At 43.0% G+C, this 19537-nt stretch overlaps 1 protein-coding gene across 2 annotated transcripts in view; it reads left to right on the top strand.

Annotated features, from left to right (window-relative positions):
* Positions 1 to 19537, top strand: part of LOC141258986 (saxiphilin-like) — a 337568-nt gene that overhangs the window by 74289 nt on the left and 243742 nt on the right. Inside the window, exons 11-15 of one of the 2 annotated variants that reach the window (XM_073674335.1) lie at positions 1136 to 1283; positions 1834 to 1982; positions 2097 to 2193; positions 13014 to 13055; positions 16519 to 16683. The exons of the other annotated variant lie outside the window; for it this stretch is intronic. Of the exons in view, the coding sequence (XP_073530436.1) occupies positions 1136 to 1283; positions 1834 to 1982; positions 2097 to 2193; positions 13014 to 13055; positions 16519 to 16683 (601 nt within the window). The remainder of the gene's footprint in view (positions 1 to 1135; positions 1284 to 1833; positions 1983 to 2096; positions 2194 to 13013; positions 13056 to 16518; positions 16684 to 19537) is intronic. 2 annotated transcript variants of the gene reach the window in all.

Genomic DNA, 19537 nt, shown 5'->3' with positions numbered 1-19537 from the left:
ACATCCGGAGATGTAACCGTCCTATCAGGCAGCTGGCAATACATTGACAGGAGCACTATGGCGAGAAGCTGCGGGCACTGAGGTCATTGGAGTTCAAACAGCTGATCAGCTGAGAGCTCCAGGACCTCACTTAAGACACCGTTACTGTGTGGGAATTTTCCAATGCAACACTGATGCCATAAGTGAGGTCCTGGAGCTCTCAGCTGATTATCAGCTGTTTAAACTCCAGTGATCTCAGCCCCAGCAGCACAGCGATGTACACTGACAGGAGTAATTACACTTCTGTCAGTGTATACAGTGCTGTCTTCTACAGCAGTGACATCAGTGATTGCTAATGTGGCTGCTGTAGAAGTGACCCGGATTGCCGTGGGACACTGGGTTTACGTCATGACAGCGGACAGGTGAGGGATATGGTTGTTTTTTACTATTGGTTTCTTACAGGAGACGAGAGATTCGGGGACTGGGCGTTAGGTGAGTATACAGTATTTTTTATTGTTAAATTATTAAAACCGTGTGGAATTTTATTTAAATAAAAGACTTTTTTCTGAAAAAACTTCTAAAACCTTACTATGAGGTTAGTTATGGGGGGCGTCTTGTAGATTACTTCTACCATCAGCGGTGGTTGTGCAGCTTGTGTACAGTGACAGCAGGCGCCAGATGATGGGGGTAGTAGTAGATTAAGCTTTTTCCATGAGTCACTGTCACAGCTGTGGGATCACGCTGACACCTGTCAGCATGATCCTGCAGCTCTGTGACCGGAGTTAGCGATCTTACCGCTGGTCACAGCCCCTTATTCCCGCGCTGTCACGCAGATGACAGCGCGGGAAACAAGGGATTTCGTGGCTCGATTCGGGTTCAGGTAGTGAATTTTTTTGATGTTTGGGTTTATTTCCCGAACCCGAACATCAAAACATTCACTCATCTCTACTGCACACAGTATATACTGCTGTCAAAGATTGACATTGACAGTGGTATGAGTTGCAAGACAAGGCTTTTGTGTGTCAACTTTCTTTGTAGTTACAGTATGAATTGTAGCTTGTTTTACTTTATATTTTTGTTGTCATAGCAACAAAGTAACGTAGGTTGCATAAAGACCTAGGTCCATCAAGTTCAACCTACTTTTATTCATCCTCAGAAAAAAGAGTGCAAACTATTCAGCTCCACTCATGGGAAGAATTTGCTGTTTGAAGACACCACCACCGGTCTGATTGCTCTTCCATCAGCAATGGACACTTTTCTATTTTTGGGACGAGAATTGTTTGATGACATGAAAACACTTGATGGTAGGAGACATATGTGTGGAATAATTTTGGTATTGCATAAGTTTAAAGCTCTCTAAGGTATTTATTTAATTATTCTTAGAGTATGCTCACACTGGTGTAGATTCTCTTGTGCGAGGGAATCAGGCCGATTATGCTAATGTGACTCAGATCAAACTCTGTTAGAGTCTCAGCCATGTGTCAACTGAGTGTGATACGATTCGATGACTCGCATGAGAGAATCATCGCATAGGTGCAGAGAAGACGCATAAATTTATTTATCCATCTTCTTTATTATCTCTGTGCTCATAGATCGGACTACACTCAGATGACATCTCATTGCAGTCCGAAGTTTCACACGCACCCATAGTCTTGTATGAGTGCGTTTGATCTGAATAGCAGATACATGACAGATACTATGACGAATCGGCATGAGAAAAAAAACTCAGAACTCCACTGCCCCATAGTGTAAGATTGGGCCAAGTGCTATTCGATAAAACATTGTATAGTACTTGGCCGCGTTACACGGTTGTGTGAGTGAACCCTTATAGTAACAATTTTACTTTCCCATTAGGAGCTAGTCCTCCATCCAGCCAGGAAATCCGCTGGTGTCCATTGACCAAGAATGATAAGAAAAAATGTGATGACTGGTCCTCAGTTAGCGGTGGAGCCATTAAATGCACAGAGCCATCATCTGCTCTGGAGTGTATCGAAAAGATTCTGGTAAGTGATCTTTACTAGCATCAATAAGCACCATGTATGATGGCTCAGAGATGGTGAGTAGAGGAAGTGAGGACTGGGGATATCAGTAATATGACTTTCTTTTACAATTTGCAGAAAGGTGAAGCTGAAATAGTAAATCTCGATATGGAAAATGCATACACGGCACTGAAATGTGGACTGGTCATACCAATTGAAGAATACAAAAATAAAGGTAACTTCAGAAAGACCCAAAATATTTTCAGGTTAATTCAGTAGCTTAGCTCCTGGGGAGAAGTAAGTCTTAGGAGGACATCGATACAGTTAAACCCCGTGGCATAACAGAAAGCCATGGTCTCCCTGCAATAAAACTCTCCGTTTTGTATGCTTATGGAATTGCTTGGCAAGTCTTTATTAAAGGACTAAAAAGTAACCAGTTTCAGCTCCAGATCAAAGCCTTTGTCAGGTAAGCATATCATACCAAGTATACTATATCAAATTTATCTGATTAAAGCTCCAGTCTAAAGCCAACATCTGGTTAATTTCTTATCTTTTAATAAAGAAGTACCAAGCAATCCCACAAGCATTTGGATCTATTTAATTTCTGAAGTGAACTTTCAAAAATTGAACATGAGGTTCTTGGTTTCACACTCTGATCAAACTGTATGAAGCCCACTGCCACGTCACGGCGATCCTCTCAGTGGATCACTCATCTAAATGGTGCGGTGTCAAACACCGACCACCACCAAAGCGACAGCGCACCAGCAGGGTGAATGATCTGATGCCCCACATGATCCATTCTGCAAGACAAAGCCACCTTAACTGCAGACCACACCAACCCACCCCACAGGCACAGCTTTACAACAATAATGGCCAACCCAAATCAGTAATACCTGTCACAACGGCAACTCACACGGGTGGTAAGCTCACTGCGATCTCCACTCTTTTCATAGTATACCATAGTATTGCTATGTATAGCAAATATCATGGTCTCCTATGAACACCTGACATGGGCTGGCTTTCACAGGGATACCATCATGCACCTTGTGCTTGCATCATAGGCGCAGCGATGGGCACATAGAATGATGCTCCCCCTGCCAGCATGCATCAAATGCCGCTGTCACATATTGACAGTGGCATTTAACATTTTAACATACTAGTATTAGTGATGAGTAGTGTTGAGCGAGTATGTTCTGCTAACCCTTTCGCCGAGTGTGTTCGGGCCGAGCTCCGAGTATTTACAGCTGCTCGGTGATATGTTTGAATCGCTCCCGTGTGCATGATTTGCCACTGTTTGACAGTTTTAATACATGTGAGGAATGTCTATTTCTTACACATTCCTCCCATGTAATAAAGCTGTCAAACAGTTGCAAATCATGCACACGGGAGCGATTCAAACATATCACCGAGCAGCTGTAAATACTCGGAGTTCGGCCTGAGCATACTCGGAACAGAACATACTTGCTCCACACTAGTGATGAGCGAGCACTAAAATGCTCGGGTGCTCGATGCTCATGTCGAGCACATTGGAATACTCGGGTGCTCGACCTGAGCAATGAGCCCAATGTAAGTCTATGAGAAACTCGAGCATTTTTCAGGCGACTCCCCCCGACGGTCTGCAGAGGGCCGAACAATTGGCCAAATCGATGGGAACAGTGCTCAAATGACATGGGGACAGCATGGGGAAGAGCCCTGGAAGAATTTCTGACTCCCAGGTCACTTCTGTCAACAACGTTGTCAGAGGTATTATGCCACTTTTACAGACTCACAATCAAACATACCAAAACGAAACCAAAATGGATTTTCCTGGAAAATATGTTAAGGAACATCGTTTCCAGGGTAATGACTTGTATATAAAGCAAAATAAATAACCAAAAACAAAAATGCTCCTCCACACCTTGGGCTATGTTCACACGTAGCGTTTATGATGCGTTTTTTCACTTTTGCATTGCTTTCAACAGTGACAAATGCATTTACCAGGAAATGTCATTTTAACATTTTACAACCTTATCTAGCCATGTGGTGCGTGAGATATCATTAGACATATTGTATTTCATTTATGAAGGAGGGACTCTGAATTTCACAAAGCCTATTTTTATAGGGCCATCAGGCGGCCCTTACTATTCTTAAAGGGCCAGCAGTCGGCCCTCACTATTCTTAGAGTGCCATCAGCCGGCTATGTTTTATTGTTCCCATTACTAAAGAGTTGGTCTCCTATACTGTTATTGTGTATGCAGTGAATGCAAGGGCTGCCCAAAATTTGGATGCACCCCAATACCACTTTGAAAATTTGGATGCACCCCAATACCCCTTTGAAGAGACTTAGAGGAGGGCCTCCTGAAAACAATGTTCCCATTATTAGGAAGTGGGTCTCCCATTGTGTTTGCCTATGCAGTGAATGCAAGGGCTGCCAAAAATTGGGAGGCACTCCAATGCCCCTTGGAAGAGATGTGGAGGAGGGCCTCATAAAAAATGTTCCCATTATTAGGAAGTGGTCTCCCATTGTGTTTGCCTATGCAGTGAATGCAAGGGCTGCCAAAAATTGGGAGGCACTCCAATGCCCCTTGGAAGAGACGTGGAGGAGGGCCTCATAAAAAAATGTTGCCATTATTAGGAAGTGGGTCTCCCATTGTGTTTGCCTATGCAGTGAATGCAAGGGTTGCCAAAAATTTGGAGGCACTCCAATGCCCCTTGGAAGAGATGTGGAGGTCAGAGGGCCTCCTGAAAACAATGTTTCCATTATTAGGAAGTGGGTCTCCCATTGTGTTTGCCTATGCAGTGAATGCAAGGGCTGCCAAAAATTGGGAGGCACTTCAATGCCCCTTGGAAGAGACGTGGAGGAGGGCCTCATAAAAAAATGTTCCCATTAGAAAGGAGCGGGCCTCCTCTACTTGTAATGCCCATGCACTAAGTGTATGGGCTGACAAACATTTACCCCTGGGGGGTATACATGAACATACTGTATAAAAACTTTTTTTTACGGGCATCATAAACACCCTTTAAAAAAATTATGTGTGTGTTGCATCACGGACCACGGTCACCCTCGTGATATGGTGGTGGAGAATGAGGAGAAGGAGGAGGACAAGAGCAAAGATCCCAAATCAGGAAGTGTATACCCATGTCTTCACCTCCCAAGAAAAGACACTAGATTTGAGTTTGTGTTATGCTCCAATCATTCGGTGGTGTTGAGAAGTCTGGCCCAATCCAGCCCTTGTTCATTTTTATAAGCGTCAGCCTGTCAGCATTTTCAGTTGACAGGCTTATGTGCTTATCAGTTATAATTCCACCAGCGGCACTAAAAACCCACTCTGATAAAACGCTGGCAGCAGGGCAGGCCAGGACCTCCAAGGCATAGACAGCCAATTGATTCCACGTATCCAGCTTGGATGCCCAATAATTATAAGGCACAGAGGAATCACAGAGGATGTAGGTACAGACGGCAAGGTACTCCCTCAGCATCTTCCCAAACTTTGCACTCCTTGTGATAGTACCCCTTGCTTCAGGGTCTGTGCAATGGGAGGGGCTGAGAAAATTCTCCCAGAACTTTGACAGTGTTCCCCTGCCTCTGCTGGATTGAAGTTGTGTCTCTCTCGCCTGTACTCCTTAGTTGTCCAACAAAGTGTGCCCTCTGCCGCCAGCTTTTTCAGATAGGAATTTCATTAATAGTTCCGCAACAAGGGCCTTCTGGTACAGCCCCATTTTTGTAGACCTGTCTGCCTCAGGAAAAAGAGATATAAAGTTCTCCTTGTAGCGTGGGTCTAGAAGTGTCACCAAACAGTAATGACTGTCACCCAAAATTTTGAGAACGCGAGGGTCATGGGAAAGGCAGCGTAACATAAACTCAGCCATGCGTGTCAGACTACAAACAGGCAAGACTTCCGTGTCCTCACCAAGGGGATGACTGACCATGCTCTCCTCCTCCTCCTCCTCCTCCTCTCTGTCCTCTGGCCATCCACGCTGAACAGACGGTATGACAGCTGTGCAGGTAGTGTTGTCTATAGCGTATGAAACTAGCTCCTGTTCTTCCTCCTCCTCCTCTTCCTCATTGTCACCCAATCCACGTTGGGATGAGAGTAATCACCCTGTATGGTTCCTTGCTCCATCTCATCATGCTCCGCCTGCAATGCATCCTCTTTGATTGTGAGCAGAGAGCATTTCAAAAGACAGAGAAGCGGGATGGTGACCCTAATTATAGCGTCATCGCCGCTCACCATCTTGGTGGAGTCCTCAAGGTTTTGGATGATGGTACATATGTCTGACATCCATGTCCACTCCTGAGGTCTTATGTATGGAGTCTGAACTAAATACCGATGACCTTGTTGATGCTGGTACTGAACAACTGCCCTCTTCTGCTCACAAATCCTTTCCAACATCTGCAGTGTAGAGTTCTAACGCATGGGGACATCACACACCAGTCTGTGAGCCGGAAGCTGCAAACAATGCTGAAACACGGTAAGGGCGACGGAAGCTGTAGGTGACTTTCTAAAATGGGCACACAGGCGGCGTACTTTAACAAGCAGATCCAGCAGCTCCAGGTAGGATTTGAGAAACTGCTGAACCATGAGGTTAAGCACATGGGCCAGGCATGGCTCGCCTCGCCTCAGAGCCGCCACCAGGTTCCAGCCATTGTCACACACGACCATGCCTGGCTGTAGGTTCAGCGGTGTGAGCCACAGATCTGCCTGCTCTTTCAGAGCTGTCCACAACTCTTCAGCATTGTGCAGTTTGTCACCTAAGAATATTAGCTTCAGCACAGCCTGTTTCTGCTTGGCCTAGGCAGTGCTGCAGTGCTTGCAGCTTGTGACTGATGTGGTCATTTCAGAGATGGAGGCTGAAGAGGATGAGGAGGCTGAGGAGGATGAGGTGCAGGAGCTGTAGACCGTGGGGGCAATCCTGTTTGACCTAGGGCCCGCAATCCTTGGCGTCGGGAGGACGTCTTCCGTCCCAAGGTCCGACTGGGTCCCGGCTTCCACTATGTTAACCCAGTGTGCCATCAGCGAGATGTACCATCCCTGCCCACAAGCACTTGTCCATGTATCCGTGGTTAGGTTGACTTTCCCGGTAACTGCGTGATTGAGGGCACGGCTAATGTTTAGGGACACGTGCTTGTGTAATGCGGGGACGGCACACCAGGAAAAATAGTGGCAACTGGGGACCGAGTACCGGGACTGGGGTATGGACAACTGAACGCTGCACTGGGACAAGGACGTGGACGTGCTTCCTGATGCTGCTACTTGAGAGTATGCAATGACAGGGGCAGGGCAGGAGGCATCTTCGCATGCACCATGGACAGGGGATTGGCTTGCATGCACAACAGCGGAAGAAGCAATGGTACCACCCACAGACTCTGTTCCTAAACCCTGGGGTTTGGCCCACAAAGATGGGTGCTTTGCTGCAATGTGCCTGATCATGCTGGTGGTGGTCAGGCTGGTCGTTTTGCCACCCCTACTGATGCTGGCCTTGCAGGTGGTGCAAATGGCCTTTTTGGGGTTATCGGCAGAGTCTTTAAAAAACAACCAAACTTCCTTCGTGTTGGTGTTACGAGGAACGGTTGCCTGCCTTCTGTCAGCGGCCACCACACTGCTTCTTCCTGCCTGTTGGGGTGCTCTGCCTCCCTCCCCCTGTGTGCTGTTGTCCTCGCTCTGCATGTCCTCCTGCCAGGTTGGTCCAGTTACTATATCATCCACCACCTCGTCTTCCACTTCCACACCCTGGTCCTCCTCTTGACTTTCTGGCAATTGTGTCTCATCATCATCCACCTCTTGCGACACTTTCCCACCATCGCCTTCGTGTGACCATGGCTGCTCAAATATTTTGGCATGCGATCTCCTCTTGCCCCGCTTCAAGTGGACCGGGCGAGAGACCCAAATCTATAAATGGAAAAGTGAACAGCTCTTCAGCGTGTCCAAGTGTGGGATCAGTTGTTTCCAGGCACTCAGCATGGTGGGAGGAAGGAGGATCAGGGTGAGGAATATGCGGTCCAGACTCACGGCTACTGAGACTTGACCATGTGGAAGTCAGGGTGGTGGTGGTGGTGGTGGCTACTGTATGTGACTGGAAGCATTATCTGCTATCCAACCAACAACCTTGCTCTGGGTTCAATAGTGGTGTGCTGCGGTCCCCTAGGAATTGGGACAGGAAGGTCGGGCGAGAAGATGTGGGTGTTTGTTCTGGCACAATTTCAGCTTGCCCACGGCCTTATCCTCGGCCTCTGCATGCACTATCACCATCACGTCCAGTTCCCGTCCCTTGCCACGTGCCTTACCCATTTTAAATGGAGGACAATATCTTCCACGCTCACTACAAATGACTGAGTTTGAAGCAAACTTATATGTGATCCGTGTGACGGAGAAACCACAGTTTTAAATACCTGGCCTGTAGGTAACTATTTTGAACAACAAACTGGTGTCAATTGCTTCACTGACACACTGAAAAATTTTTTAATGGAGGCCAGAAATGGCAGTATTTTCTGAAAACATATATGTGAGCCGTGTGACGGAGATAACACAGTTTTAAATACCTGACCTGTAGGTAACTATTTTGAACAGGAAACTGGTTTCAAAAACTTCGCTGACACAGTGAAAAAAAAATTGAATGGAGGTCAGAAATGGGAGTATTTTCTGAAAACGTATATGTGATCCATGTGACGGAGAAAACACGGTTTTAAATAGCTTGATTTTTAGCCCTGTAATATGAAAAGGACCTGGCTGTATTCTGCAGTGCCAACAAGCAAATGGCGCAGAAAAACAGTGTTCTCTGGATTGCTTTTTAAGCAAATAATGAGCATTAAGATCCAAAAAAAAGTATTCCTGGCCCCTGAGACCTGAGCCTTTGTCTAGAAATATCTAACAGCATCAGAAGGCAGAATTGGAATGGACCATCTTGCTATATGCACTGCAGTCTGCTATATACACTTCCTGCCTATATACTCTGCCTGCCTGATATCTCTGCAGATGGATTAGTCCTCAAAAGGACTGTTTGTTAAGATGAATATGTGTTATGTACGGTTTTTCTCCCTACACTACCTAATACACAAGTAAATCTCTCCCTGACGCAGCAGCACCTCTCCCTACTCTGCCTGATTGCGGAGTGACTGTGACGAGCACAGCGGAGCCAGGTCTGATATAGACCTGATGACGCTGTGCGGCCAGCCAATCACTGTAATGCCACAACCACCATGGTTGCAGCATTACGAGTGGCAGACAATCCCTGCATGTTGATTGCCACTCTAAAGAGCGCCAAACATGCAGGGAGGGGACCCGAGCATCCGCCCGAGCATCTCGCAAGTAATCGGTGAGCTCTGAGCATCGCGAGTACTGAGATGCTCGGGCGAGTACCGAGTACTTGCAAGTATCCTCGCTCATCACTAACTAGTATGTCACATGTCGGTAAGGGGTTAAGTGGGGGCTAAAGGGGTGATTCCAACTTTTAGATTTGTTTTACATTTTACTGTACAGGTTATACCATTTATAAGGATACACCTAAATTAAATGGGAATGGTTGGTGATATCAACTCCCTGTTTGTGGCACATTAGTATATGGGAAGGGGAAAACCTTTCTATATGGGTGGTGACCATGGTGGCCAGTTTGAAGTCGGCCATTTTGGATCCAACTTTATTTTTTTCAATGGGAAGAGGGTCATGTGACACATCAAACTTATTGAGAATTTCTTAAGAAAAGCAATGGTGTGCTTGGTTTTAATGTAACTTTATTCTTTCATGAGTTTTTTACAAGTTTATGACCACTTATAAAATGTTCAAAGTTCTGCCCATTGTGTTGGATTGTCAATGCAACCCTCTTCTCCCACTCTTGACACACTGATAGCAACACCGCAGAAGAAATGCTAGCACAGGCTTCCAGTATCCAGAAAAACTGTATCACCAGTTGCAATTTGTGCTGCAATACCCTATTCACCTTCTCCAAGTCCAGCAATGAGATTTTGCTGCTGCTACAGTGTCTGTTGTTGTGTGCAGTGCTGATGTAATGTTGGCAGTGCTGCAGCCAATCGGTGACAGAATAATTAATATAAGTATTCATATATATCTCTGCCAGGGAAAACGGGGTGTATAAGAATACAGTAAACAAGAGAGACCGATCCTAGAAGTAAAACGAATGCAAAAAATACATAGGCAAATGTAAAAATACCAAGATGTATTTCAGATCAGTGGACTCACAAGTGACTATAGGACATGTCTCAGCCGAGAGATATAAAGGAGCGAATGGGAGAGAGCAGTATGCCCAATATCAAACATGTCCCCACGATTTTGAATGGACCACTCTGTTCGCAAAAAAAATCACTGATATGTGAACAGCCCTGTAGACTGTCATAGGCACGAGACCTATCCATGAAAAACACAGTACTCGTACTTGAACAACTAACTGACCTTTTTCTTATTATTTGCAGCATCCTTTTTTCTCATAATGAATAAAAAAATATACAATTCCAAGCTTCTCCAACCCATTAGACAATAAAAAACATGCTGTGCTAGGATGACACGTGGATGATTTCTGTGTGCTATCCATTTTTTGACTGATCTGGTAAGCTTGCTCTGCAAACCGGATGAAAAAATGGATATGTGAACACACTGGTGAACAAAGACAAAAGAGGACCCCTGTGCAAGAACAATATATGGGCCATTTGCAGCTCAAGAACTCATCATAATGCACAATTACACCTGCTTTTGATGTAGAAATGGGCCTCTTTATGCCTTGGGTCCCTGTGTGGCCGCAAAGGTTGTTCCAATGAAATGTCCGTCTCTGTGTGAACAGCGCCACAGAATACAATGAGTACGTGCCCTATCTGTGTAATACCAGGAGTGGGAATTGATCCTAATATAGGGGGTCTAGAATTATTTCACGTTCAGGGTTTGTAGAATGCGGGTGGTAATTGTTACGGACATTGTAATGAGTACTGTATGTTACATACAGCAGAGAGCATATAGGTTTACATCCAGTATTTCAGCAGGCAGTACACACATGATAGGCTACAACAGCTTAGCAGGCAAGCTAGGCTTAGATGTAACCTCTTAGTAAACAGTATTATACTTATTAGGGTTGACTCTGAGCTGTTATTCTTATTAGAAGTTTTGTATTTTGGATATTCTCATCCGTAGCATGTCCTAATCAGGGGGCCGAAATGGGGTATTCCTATTTTATAAATTTTTGGCGTATCCACAGGATAGAGCATAAACGTATAGTAAATGTGGTCCTAGCAATAGGATCTGCATCACTCTACAACAATAGGACCCTGATATGGAGCCTTTTTCAGTGTAGATCCCCATTAATTTATATGGGAAGTCCATCCGCCTCTTCACTTACAGCAGCCCGTCACAGGACCCTAGATGGCAGTAGGTAGGCCCAGTGGTTAAAATCTTTTCTATGCAGCAATATGGTCCTATATTCATATCCCGCCAAGTACAGTATATCTGCAAGGAGTTTGTATGTTCTCCCTGTGTTTGTGTGGGTTTCCTCTGGGTTCTCCTGTTTCCTCCCACACTCCAAAGACATACTGATAGGAAATGTAGATTCTGAGCCCCAATGGGGACAGTGATGAAAATGTTTGTAAAGTGTGGCGTAAATTAATGGCACTATGTAAGGAGGTAAATAAATACAGTAGTATATATTTATGGCCTATCCTGTGGCTACGCCATCAATGTATTAGATGAGAATAGTCCTTAAAAGGTCCAAGGTAGGCTTAGAAGCAATGTCTCAGATAACAGTATCGCACATGATATTAGGGTTGACCACCATCCTCATCAGAAGGGCTGTATTTTGCCCAATCTCATCAATAATCACAGGTACTAATCAATGATCTTAAAGGGATTGTCCAGTACTTAGATATTGATGGTGTTTCCTTATTCTTTGGATAGGTCACCAGTATCAGACTGTTTTTGGGTCTGGCACCTGTCACCCGCCACTCTCAGCTGTGCACAGGTTCTGCAGCAGCCATTTGTGACGCATGCCATGTACATATCATCTACAAACTTGCTCACTCATGTGTTCTAAGTAAACAAACTATGAGGTGGGGGAAGAAAAGGGCACTTACGCACGGGGCACCATTCAGCCTAAGGACGGCCCTTGGAGTAATTATAAATCTACCATAAAAGTTTCTGGGATTGTGCCATGCCACAATTCTGTCTCTGAGCTCCTTGGGCAGTTCCTTTGAGCTCATGATTCTCATTTGGTCTGACATGCACTGTGAGCTGGGAGGTTTTATATAGACAGGTGTGTGCCTTTCCAGATCAAGTCCTATCAGTTTAATTACACACAGCTGGACTCCAATGAAGGAGTAGAAATATCTCAAGAAGGATCTCAAGGAAATGGACAGCATGTGACTTAAATATGAGTGTCTGAGCAAAGGGTCTGAATACTTATGACCATGTGAGATTTCAGGGTTTTTTTTTAATAAATTTGCAAAAATTTCTATATTTCTGTTTTTTTTCCCCGTCAAGATGGGGTGCAGAGTGTACTTTAATGAGAAAAAAATTAGCTTTTTAGAATTTACCAAATGGCTGCAATGAAACAAAGAGTGAAAATTTTAAAGGGGTCTGAATACTTTCCATACCCACTGTATGGGGAAACAGGATAAAAAATTCTAAGTGTGGTGAAATTTCAAAAATGACGCAATTCTACCATTTTTTTGTTTGTTTTGACGGCAAGTGTAAAAATGAGTTGGCAATATGATTCTCCAGGTTAATACAATTATGGTAATAGAAAATTGTATTGTTTCACTATTCAAGTAGTGAAAAAACAGAAATTAAAAATAATTTGAGGTAGATACAATTTTTTGAACGTTCCTTATTATATTTTTTATGAAGTTGTATAGTCCTAAAAACCACAATTCTGGTGTTTCGATATTTTTCTCAAAACAGCGTGTATGTTTGTTTATTGCTCAGGTTAATTAATGTTATATTTTGATAGATAAATGTTTATTTTTTATTATTTTTTATACTTTTTGGGGCTATGCTTATTCCTTTTTTGCAAATGTTAAAACGTACTATATAACTCGTTTTATATATTTATAAAAATTACCTGTCTTTTTTTTTTTTTCGGTAGATGACTTGATCCCGTGCCAGATACCTGGAGCAGAATATACAGGTAACATGCAGTATACATAATATAGGTACAGTACAAGCTCTAGTGAATACTATAGTTATATATGTGGTGATATCAATGACATACAGTAAAACCTTATACTGTATTTTACACCAGACCATCGCTTCCATATTTATCTATGTGCGCTGAACAGGTCACAAAGTCTGATTAACAGATTTATATAAAGTAGTTAGTTATGTCTGTATTGTATCTCACACTAAAAATAGAAGATAAAAGATTGAACTAGACAGATCGCATCCGATGAATAAATATTGGATAGTTCCAGGGTTGTCAGCGTCACTGATTTTTTTCTGGACAGCTTATCAAAAAATCACGGCCAGACAATATTTTTAAGAACACATTGGAAAACCTTAATAAATCATGAGTTAGGGTATTGAAAATTATCTACGGTATTAATTAAAAAACCAAACATGCTAAGTGCTAATGGAGAAATTGGCTACAGCTGCCTTTATTGATTACAATGCAAAACATAACAAGAACTTAAACTTTCCTCGGAGGAAATCCTGAATAGCTAACCACAACACATTGGGCAGTACAAGTTAGAACACTCCACAGTTGCACCGCTCCAACTTAGAGTTGACAAACTGTCAAAGTACTGCCTACCCAAACTTTCACTGTTCCCCCGAAACCGTTCCAGAGGGAACTAACCACACCAATTTATTAAGGGTCAGCATCCCTTTGATATGTCCAAACCTCAATTAACCAAGGCCATCCCTTACTTCCCTACCTCCAGATGCCGTGACAAAACAGAAAAAAGCACAGCAGAATCCCACACCCCACCACCGACTTGGACAAGAACAGATACCAAGATATGGGAGGGTGGGAGGGACGTTCACTGGTCCTGGATCCTGAGGTGAAGTAACTGGTCCAGGCTCCTCCTCCTCAATATAAAGGTACCCTATCCTACTCCTCCCCCTATAACTTTCCCCCAAAGAAACACTAGTGCCCCCTTGATGACCTGCCCTTGGACCCACTCCCCCTTCATCCCCACTTTTTCATGCCTACATGCAAAACCTGCAGTTAACCCCTTCCTTACTTCCTAATTTCAAACTCCAGTCATGTCCGGGCTTCCATTAGCTACGCCTATTCCAGCCCTATCTTTACGGTTATAAGTGATCCATGTCTCCAGCCCATAATTCTGATATGAAGACATCTGCTGCATTCACTGTAAACTGTAAAATGATTATAATTAGTAAAAAAAAAATTGTACCTTCAACTTAAAAAAAAATCAATCATGGACGCCTTCATTTTGGTTTTTATGGATAGGGCTAAAAGTGACCAATTTTTACGAACTTGAATTTTCAGACAGTTAGCAACCCTGAAAAGTTCTTGAGATATTTTTTGTGACACTTTGTGGAGTCTACAATTTATATTGTAACTCACTGTAACTTCTGAATATCTAAAAGTGCTAAAAGGTGTTTCTAGGACTACGACATTGATGACTTATACTTTGAATAGATCATAAACAGCAGGTCCGACATTCGCTGAGGGTTGGATCAACTGCTCACATGTCCTGGTAGATAGAGACAGTGTCGGACTGGGGTTCCAAGGGCCCACCAGTAACCAACTCTAGGGCCCCACTTTTCAGCTACCTGCAAATGTGACATTATAATAATAATAATATAATAATCTTTATTTATATAGCGCCAACATATTCCGCAGCGCTTAACAATTCACAGGTTCATGTACAACAGTCATAAGTAACATAGCTAAAGATAATACAATAATTACAGCGAAAATAATGACGACCCTGCTCGTAAGAGCTTACAATCTACAATGAGGTGGGGGTGACACAAAGTACAATGGCTTATTTACAAGGATGGTCCAGCCATCTTGAGGGGATGAGGGATAGATAGAGGCTGCATGCGCTTATCACCAGCCAGTATCTAGTGCTTTTTGGTTGGGTGGAGACTTATGTTTGGAGAAATAAGGAATGGGCTATGAGAATATAAAAGGACTTTGATTAGGGAACGTGATAGGCCACCCTAAACAGATGTGTTTTTAGGGAGCGCCTAAAACTGTGTAAATTGTGGTTCATCCTAATTTCTTGGGGTAGAGCATTCCAAAGAATAGGTGCAGCTCGGGAGAAGTCTTGAAGCCGGGAGTGGGAGGTACGGATTAGTGCGGATGTTAGTCGAAAGTCGCTTGCAGAGCGTAAAAAATGGGTAGGCCGATAGACAGAGATGAGGGAAGAGATGTAGGGGGGTGCCACACTGTGGAGAGCTTTGTGGGTGAGAACAAGCAATTTAAATCGGATCCTATAATTCATGGGCAGCCAGTGCAATGACTAGCACAGAGCGGAAGCATCTGAGTAACGATTAGCCAGATAGATGACCCTGGCTGCAGCATTAAGGATGGACTGGAGGGGGGAAAGTCGAGTGAGGGGGAGGCCAATTAAGAGAGAGTTACAGTAGTCAAGGCGGGAGTGGATCAGGGCAACAGTGAGGGTTTTTGTTGTTTCCAAGGTGAGAAAGGGGCGGATTCTAGAGATGTTCTTCAGGTGCAAGCGACAAGAGCGGGCAAGAGATTGTATGTGGAGGGTGAAGGAGAGATTGGTGTCAAACACAACGCCCAAGCAACGCGCCTGCTTGCTCGGCATTATTGTGGTGCCACACACTGAGAGAGAGATGTCAGATTTAGAGAGGTGAGTGGACGGCAGGAACAGAAGAAGTTCAGTTTTTGAGAGGTTGAGTTTCAGATAGAGAGCGGACATGATTTTAGAAACTGCGGCCAGACAGTCACTGATGTTCTGTAGTACAGCAGGGGAAAGGTCAGGGGATGAGGTGTATATTTGTGTGTCATCAGCATAATCCTCAATCACAAATTCATATAAAAATGAACTGGGTAGATTGTTAGATGAATAAGATGGCGCCTTTGTCTGTACATAGTGATTCAAGACTATTGTGCCAAGTACTGTTCATGTAAGAGGGTGGGGGCCCAGTCTTGCAGAGGGACCCACCAGAGGATTCTCCTGTTCTCCTGTGGACCAGTCCAAACCTGGCTAGAGATAAGCGGATCAGGCAAAATTTTAATTCAACTGTTCCATGCAAATCAAATTCACCCAGAAAAAATGTGTGTAATTCTATGCAAATTTAATATCCCTTATTATTCCATGGAGGCCAAGCCGGAATCAGGATCGTCTGACGGCAGCACATCTCCTCGGGCCCAATTTGTCCAACCATTCAATACAGTAGAGCACATGTTGCTGAAATATTCCAAGCCGAAAATGTCATGTGATGCAGATTTCTAAATTCTTTCTGCTGAATTCCAGATTTCACGTTTTGCAATGCATAAGTGAAATCTGTGGCAAATCCACAATAGTATTTGCATACAAATGGATTATACTGCTAATTTGCCACTGTATTCTCTCCATATGAAATAATACAGATGGTTGAGGTACTTTACACATTCCCTACATTTACTTTATAATATTTTTGTTATGCAGAGTTTGGTGGAAACAGGATTGTAGCCTTAGTGAAGAAGACGGATAAAGATATCACATGGAACAATCTTCAAGGCAAAAAGTCCTGTCACACCAGTGTTAATGACAACGCTGGATGGAAAATTCCCCACGCCCTAATTTATAAAGAAACCAAAAATTGTGACCTTGGTGAGTATCAGCTGTATGTAGTGTATATCTGTATCAGCTGTATGTAGTGTATATCTGTATCAGCTGTATATACTGTATATCTGTATCAGCTGTGTGTAGTGTATATCTGTATCAGCTGTATATACTGTATATCTGTATCAGCTGTGTGTAGTGCATATCTGTATCAGCTGTATATACTGTATATCTGTATCAGCTGTATGTAGTGTATATCTGTATCAGCTGTATGTACACTGTATATCTGTATCAGCTATAAATACTGTATTTACTGCACATGCACATCTGTATCATCTGTATATATAGTATACAGTCCTGCTCATCGTTATTGGCACCATTGAAGTTTAAGTACATAATGTGGAATATCTCCTGAAAAAAATGAATCAAGTGAAACAGTTTTTTGTATACAGACTTGTGTTAAATACAAAAGAGCTAATGATAAACGATAATTTAAAACAAAAAACAATGGGAGGGAAAATTAGAAAAACCTAAAGCTTGCTATGACACTGGTATTGGCACCCTTTACATTAATTTAGTATGGAAACACATTTTGACTCGCCTGTGGTAAATCACAAAAGAGATTCACCAGTGATTAATTGTCGGTGTCCATGTGACATGAATTAGCCAATGAATGATGACTTCACTTCCACATGATAGGCCCTGATCCTTTGTCACAATGGTGAAGACAAAGGAGCTGTCTGAGGACATCAGAACTGCTATTATTAGCAAACCAAAACTTCCAAAGGGTATAAGGCCATCTCCAAAGACTCGGTATCCCAGTTTCAACAGTGTGCAATGTTATTAAGAAGTTTGCCAAGCATGGAACCATCAAGAACCTCCCTGAAAGTGGGGGAAAGAGGAAAATTTACAAGAGATATCTTCGAAGGTTGGTGCGAATGGTGGGAAAAAAAACATGACAAACATCCAAAGACTTGAAGGCCAACCTGGAATAGTCTGGAGTCATGGTTTTAACAAGTACCATACACAAAGCAGAGCTTTATGGGCAAAGGCCAAGAGAGAAACTATTGCTGAAGAAAAGACATAAAAAGAAACGACTGATCTTTGCCAAAGGATATCTTGACAAACCACAATCCTTCTGGGAAAATGTTCTATGGACAGATGAAACAAAAATAGAGCTTTTTGGCAATTCAAAGCAACAGTTTGTTTACAGATGGCACAATGAAGCTTGTAAGGAAAATAACACCTTAACACCTTACCAACAGTTAAGCATGGTGGAGGATCCATTATCTGTGGGCTTGCTTTGCTGCATTTGGTACTGGAGGCCTTAACCGTATCACAGGAATCATGAAATCAGAGAATTATCAAGTTATCAAGAGATTTTAGAGAGACATGTCCTACCCAGTGTAAGAAAACTTGGTTTGAGTTGAAGATCTTGGGTCCTCCAGCACACATCCAAAAGTACAGAGGAATGGTTGAAAAAGAAAAAATGGACTGTTTTAAAATCGCCAGCAATGAGTCCTGGGTATGACCTCAATCCCATTGAAAATCTTTGGGGTTAGCTGAAATCTGCCATTTGGAAAAAGAACCCTGCAAACATTCAAGAACTTGAACAAACTGCAAAGGAAGAGTGGGAGAAAATTCCAGCTGAGAAGAGCAAGACGTTTATAGATGGCTACAAGAAACATATGCCAAAGGGTGTGCAACCAAGTAATTAATATGGGTGCCTTTATTGTTGCACATTCTGTTTATTATGTTTCTTCTTTGAAATTGCAACATGGAAGTTGAAAAACAATGTTTAATTGTTGTATTAGTTTGGACCACTAATTAAAAAATTCTGAGGCTATAACTTTGGTACATTTCCATTTATTTCTGAAAATATTGTACAGTCTATGAAAAAAATTATGGGATGCCAATAATGGTGAGCAGCACTGTATCTTTATCAGCTGTATATTCCATACATCTGTATCAGCTGTATATTGCGTACGTCTATATTAGATGTATATACTGTATATCTGTATCAGCTGTATATACCGTACATCTGTATCAGCTGTATATACTGTACATCTGTATCAACTGCATATACTGTATATCTGAATCACCTGTATGTAGGGTATATCTATATCAGCTGTATATACCATATATCTGTATCATCTGTATATACTGTATATCTATATCCGCTGTATATACCGTACATCTGTATCAGCTGTATATACTGTATATCTGTATCAGCTGTATATACTGTGTATCTGTATCAGCTGTTTATACCATACATCTGCATCAGCTGTATATACTGTACATCTGTATCAGTTGTATGTAGTGTATATCTGTATCAGTTGTATATACTGTATATCGGTATCAGCTGTATATACCATATACAGGTGCATTAGAATATCATCAAAAAGTTAATTTATTTCAGTTCTTCAATACAAAAAGTGAAACTCATATATTATTACAAACAGAGTGATCTATTTCAAGTGTTTATTTCTGTTAATGTTGATGATTATGGCTTACAGCCAATGAAAACACAAAAGTCATTATCTGAGTTGTTACGGATCCGGGTGGTGAAACCTCTGTGCCGTGGTGCAAGGAGGGACCCAGAGGGGCGTAACTAAGTATCAACTCACACCGGCTAACGACTCCGTGACCAGGGAGGGACCGAGCAGAGGGACCAGGTGCTACTCTGGGGACGACCTTGTAAGAGAGCAGGTGGCTCCCACGGGTCAGCAGACTGGGACTGACCGGTATAGCGGATGGACACAACAGGCAGGCAGAAGTCTCTGGATAGTAGACAGGTGGTCACGGCATGTGACGGCAGAGCAGGTTGAAGTCTCTAGATAACAGACAGTTGGTCACGGCAAGTGACAGCAGGAGCCTCCAGGTAGGCTACGGCAAGTGACTG

This window comes from Phyllobates terribilis, unplaced genomic scaffold (assembly GCF_046119375.1).
Source record: "Phyllobates terribilis strain yellow unplaced genomic scaffold, ASM4611937v1 Scaffold_3__8_contigs__length_932513732, whole genome shotgun sequence".
Lineage (NCBI taxonomy): Eukaryota > Metazoa > Chordata > Amphibia > Anura > Dendrobatidae > Phyllobates > Phyllobates terribilis.
The sequence above is the reverse complement of the archived record's forward strand: the minus strand, read 5'-3'. Positions and strand labels throughout refer to the sequence as shown.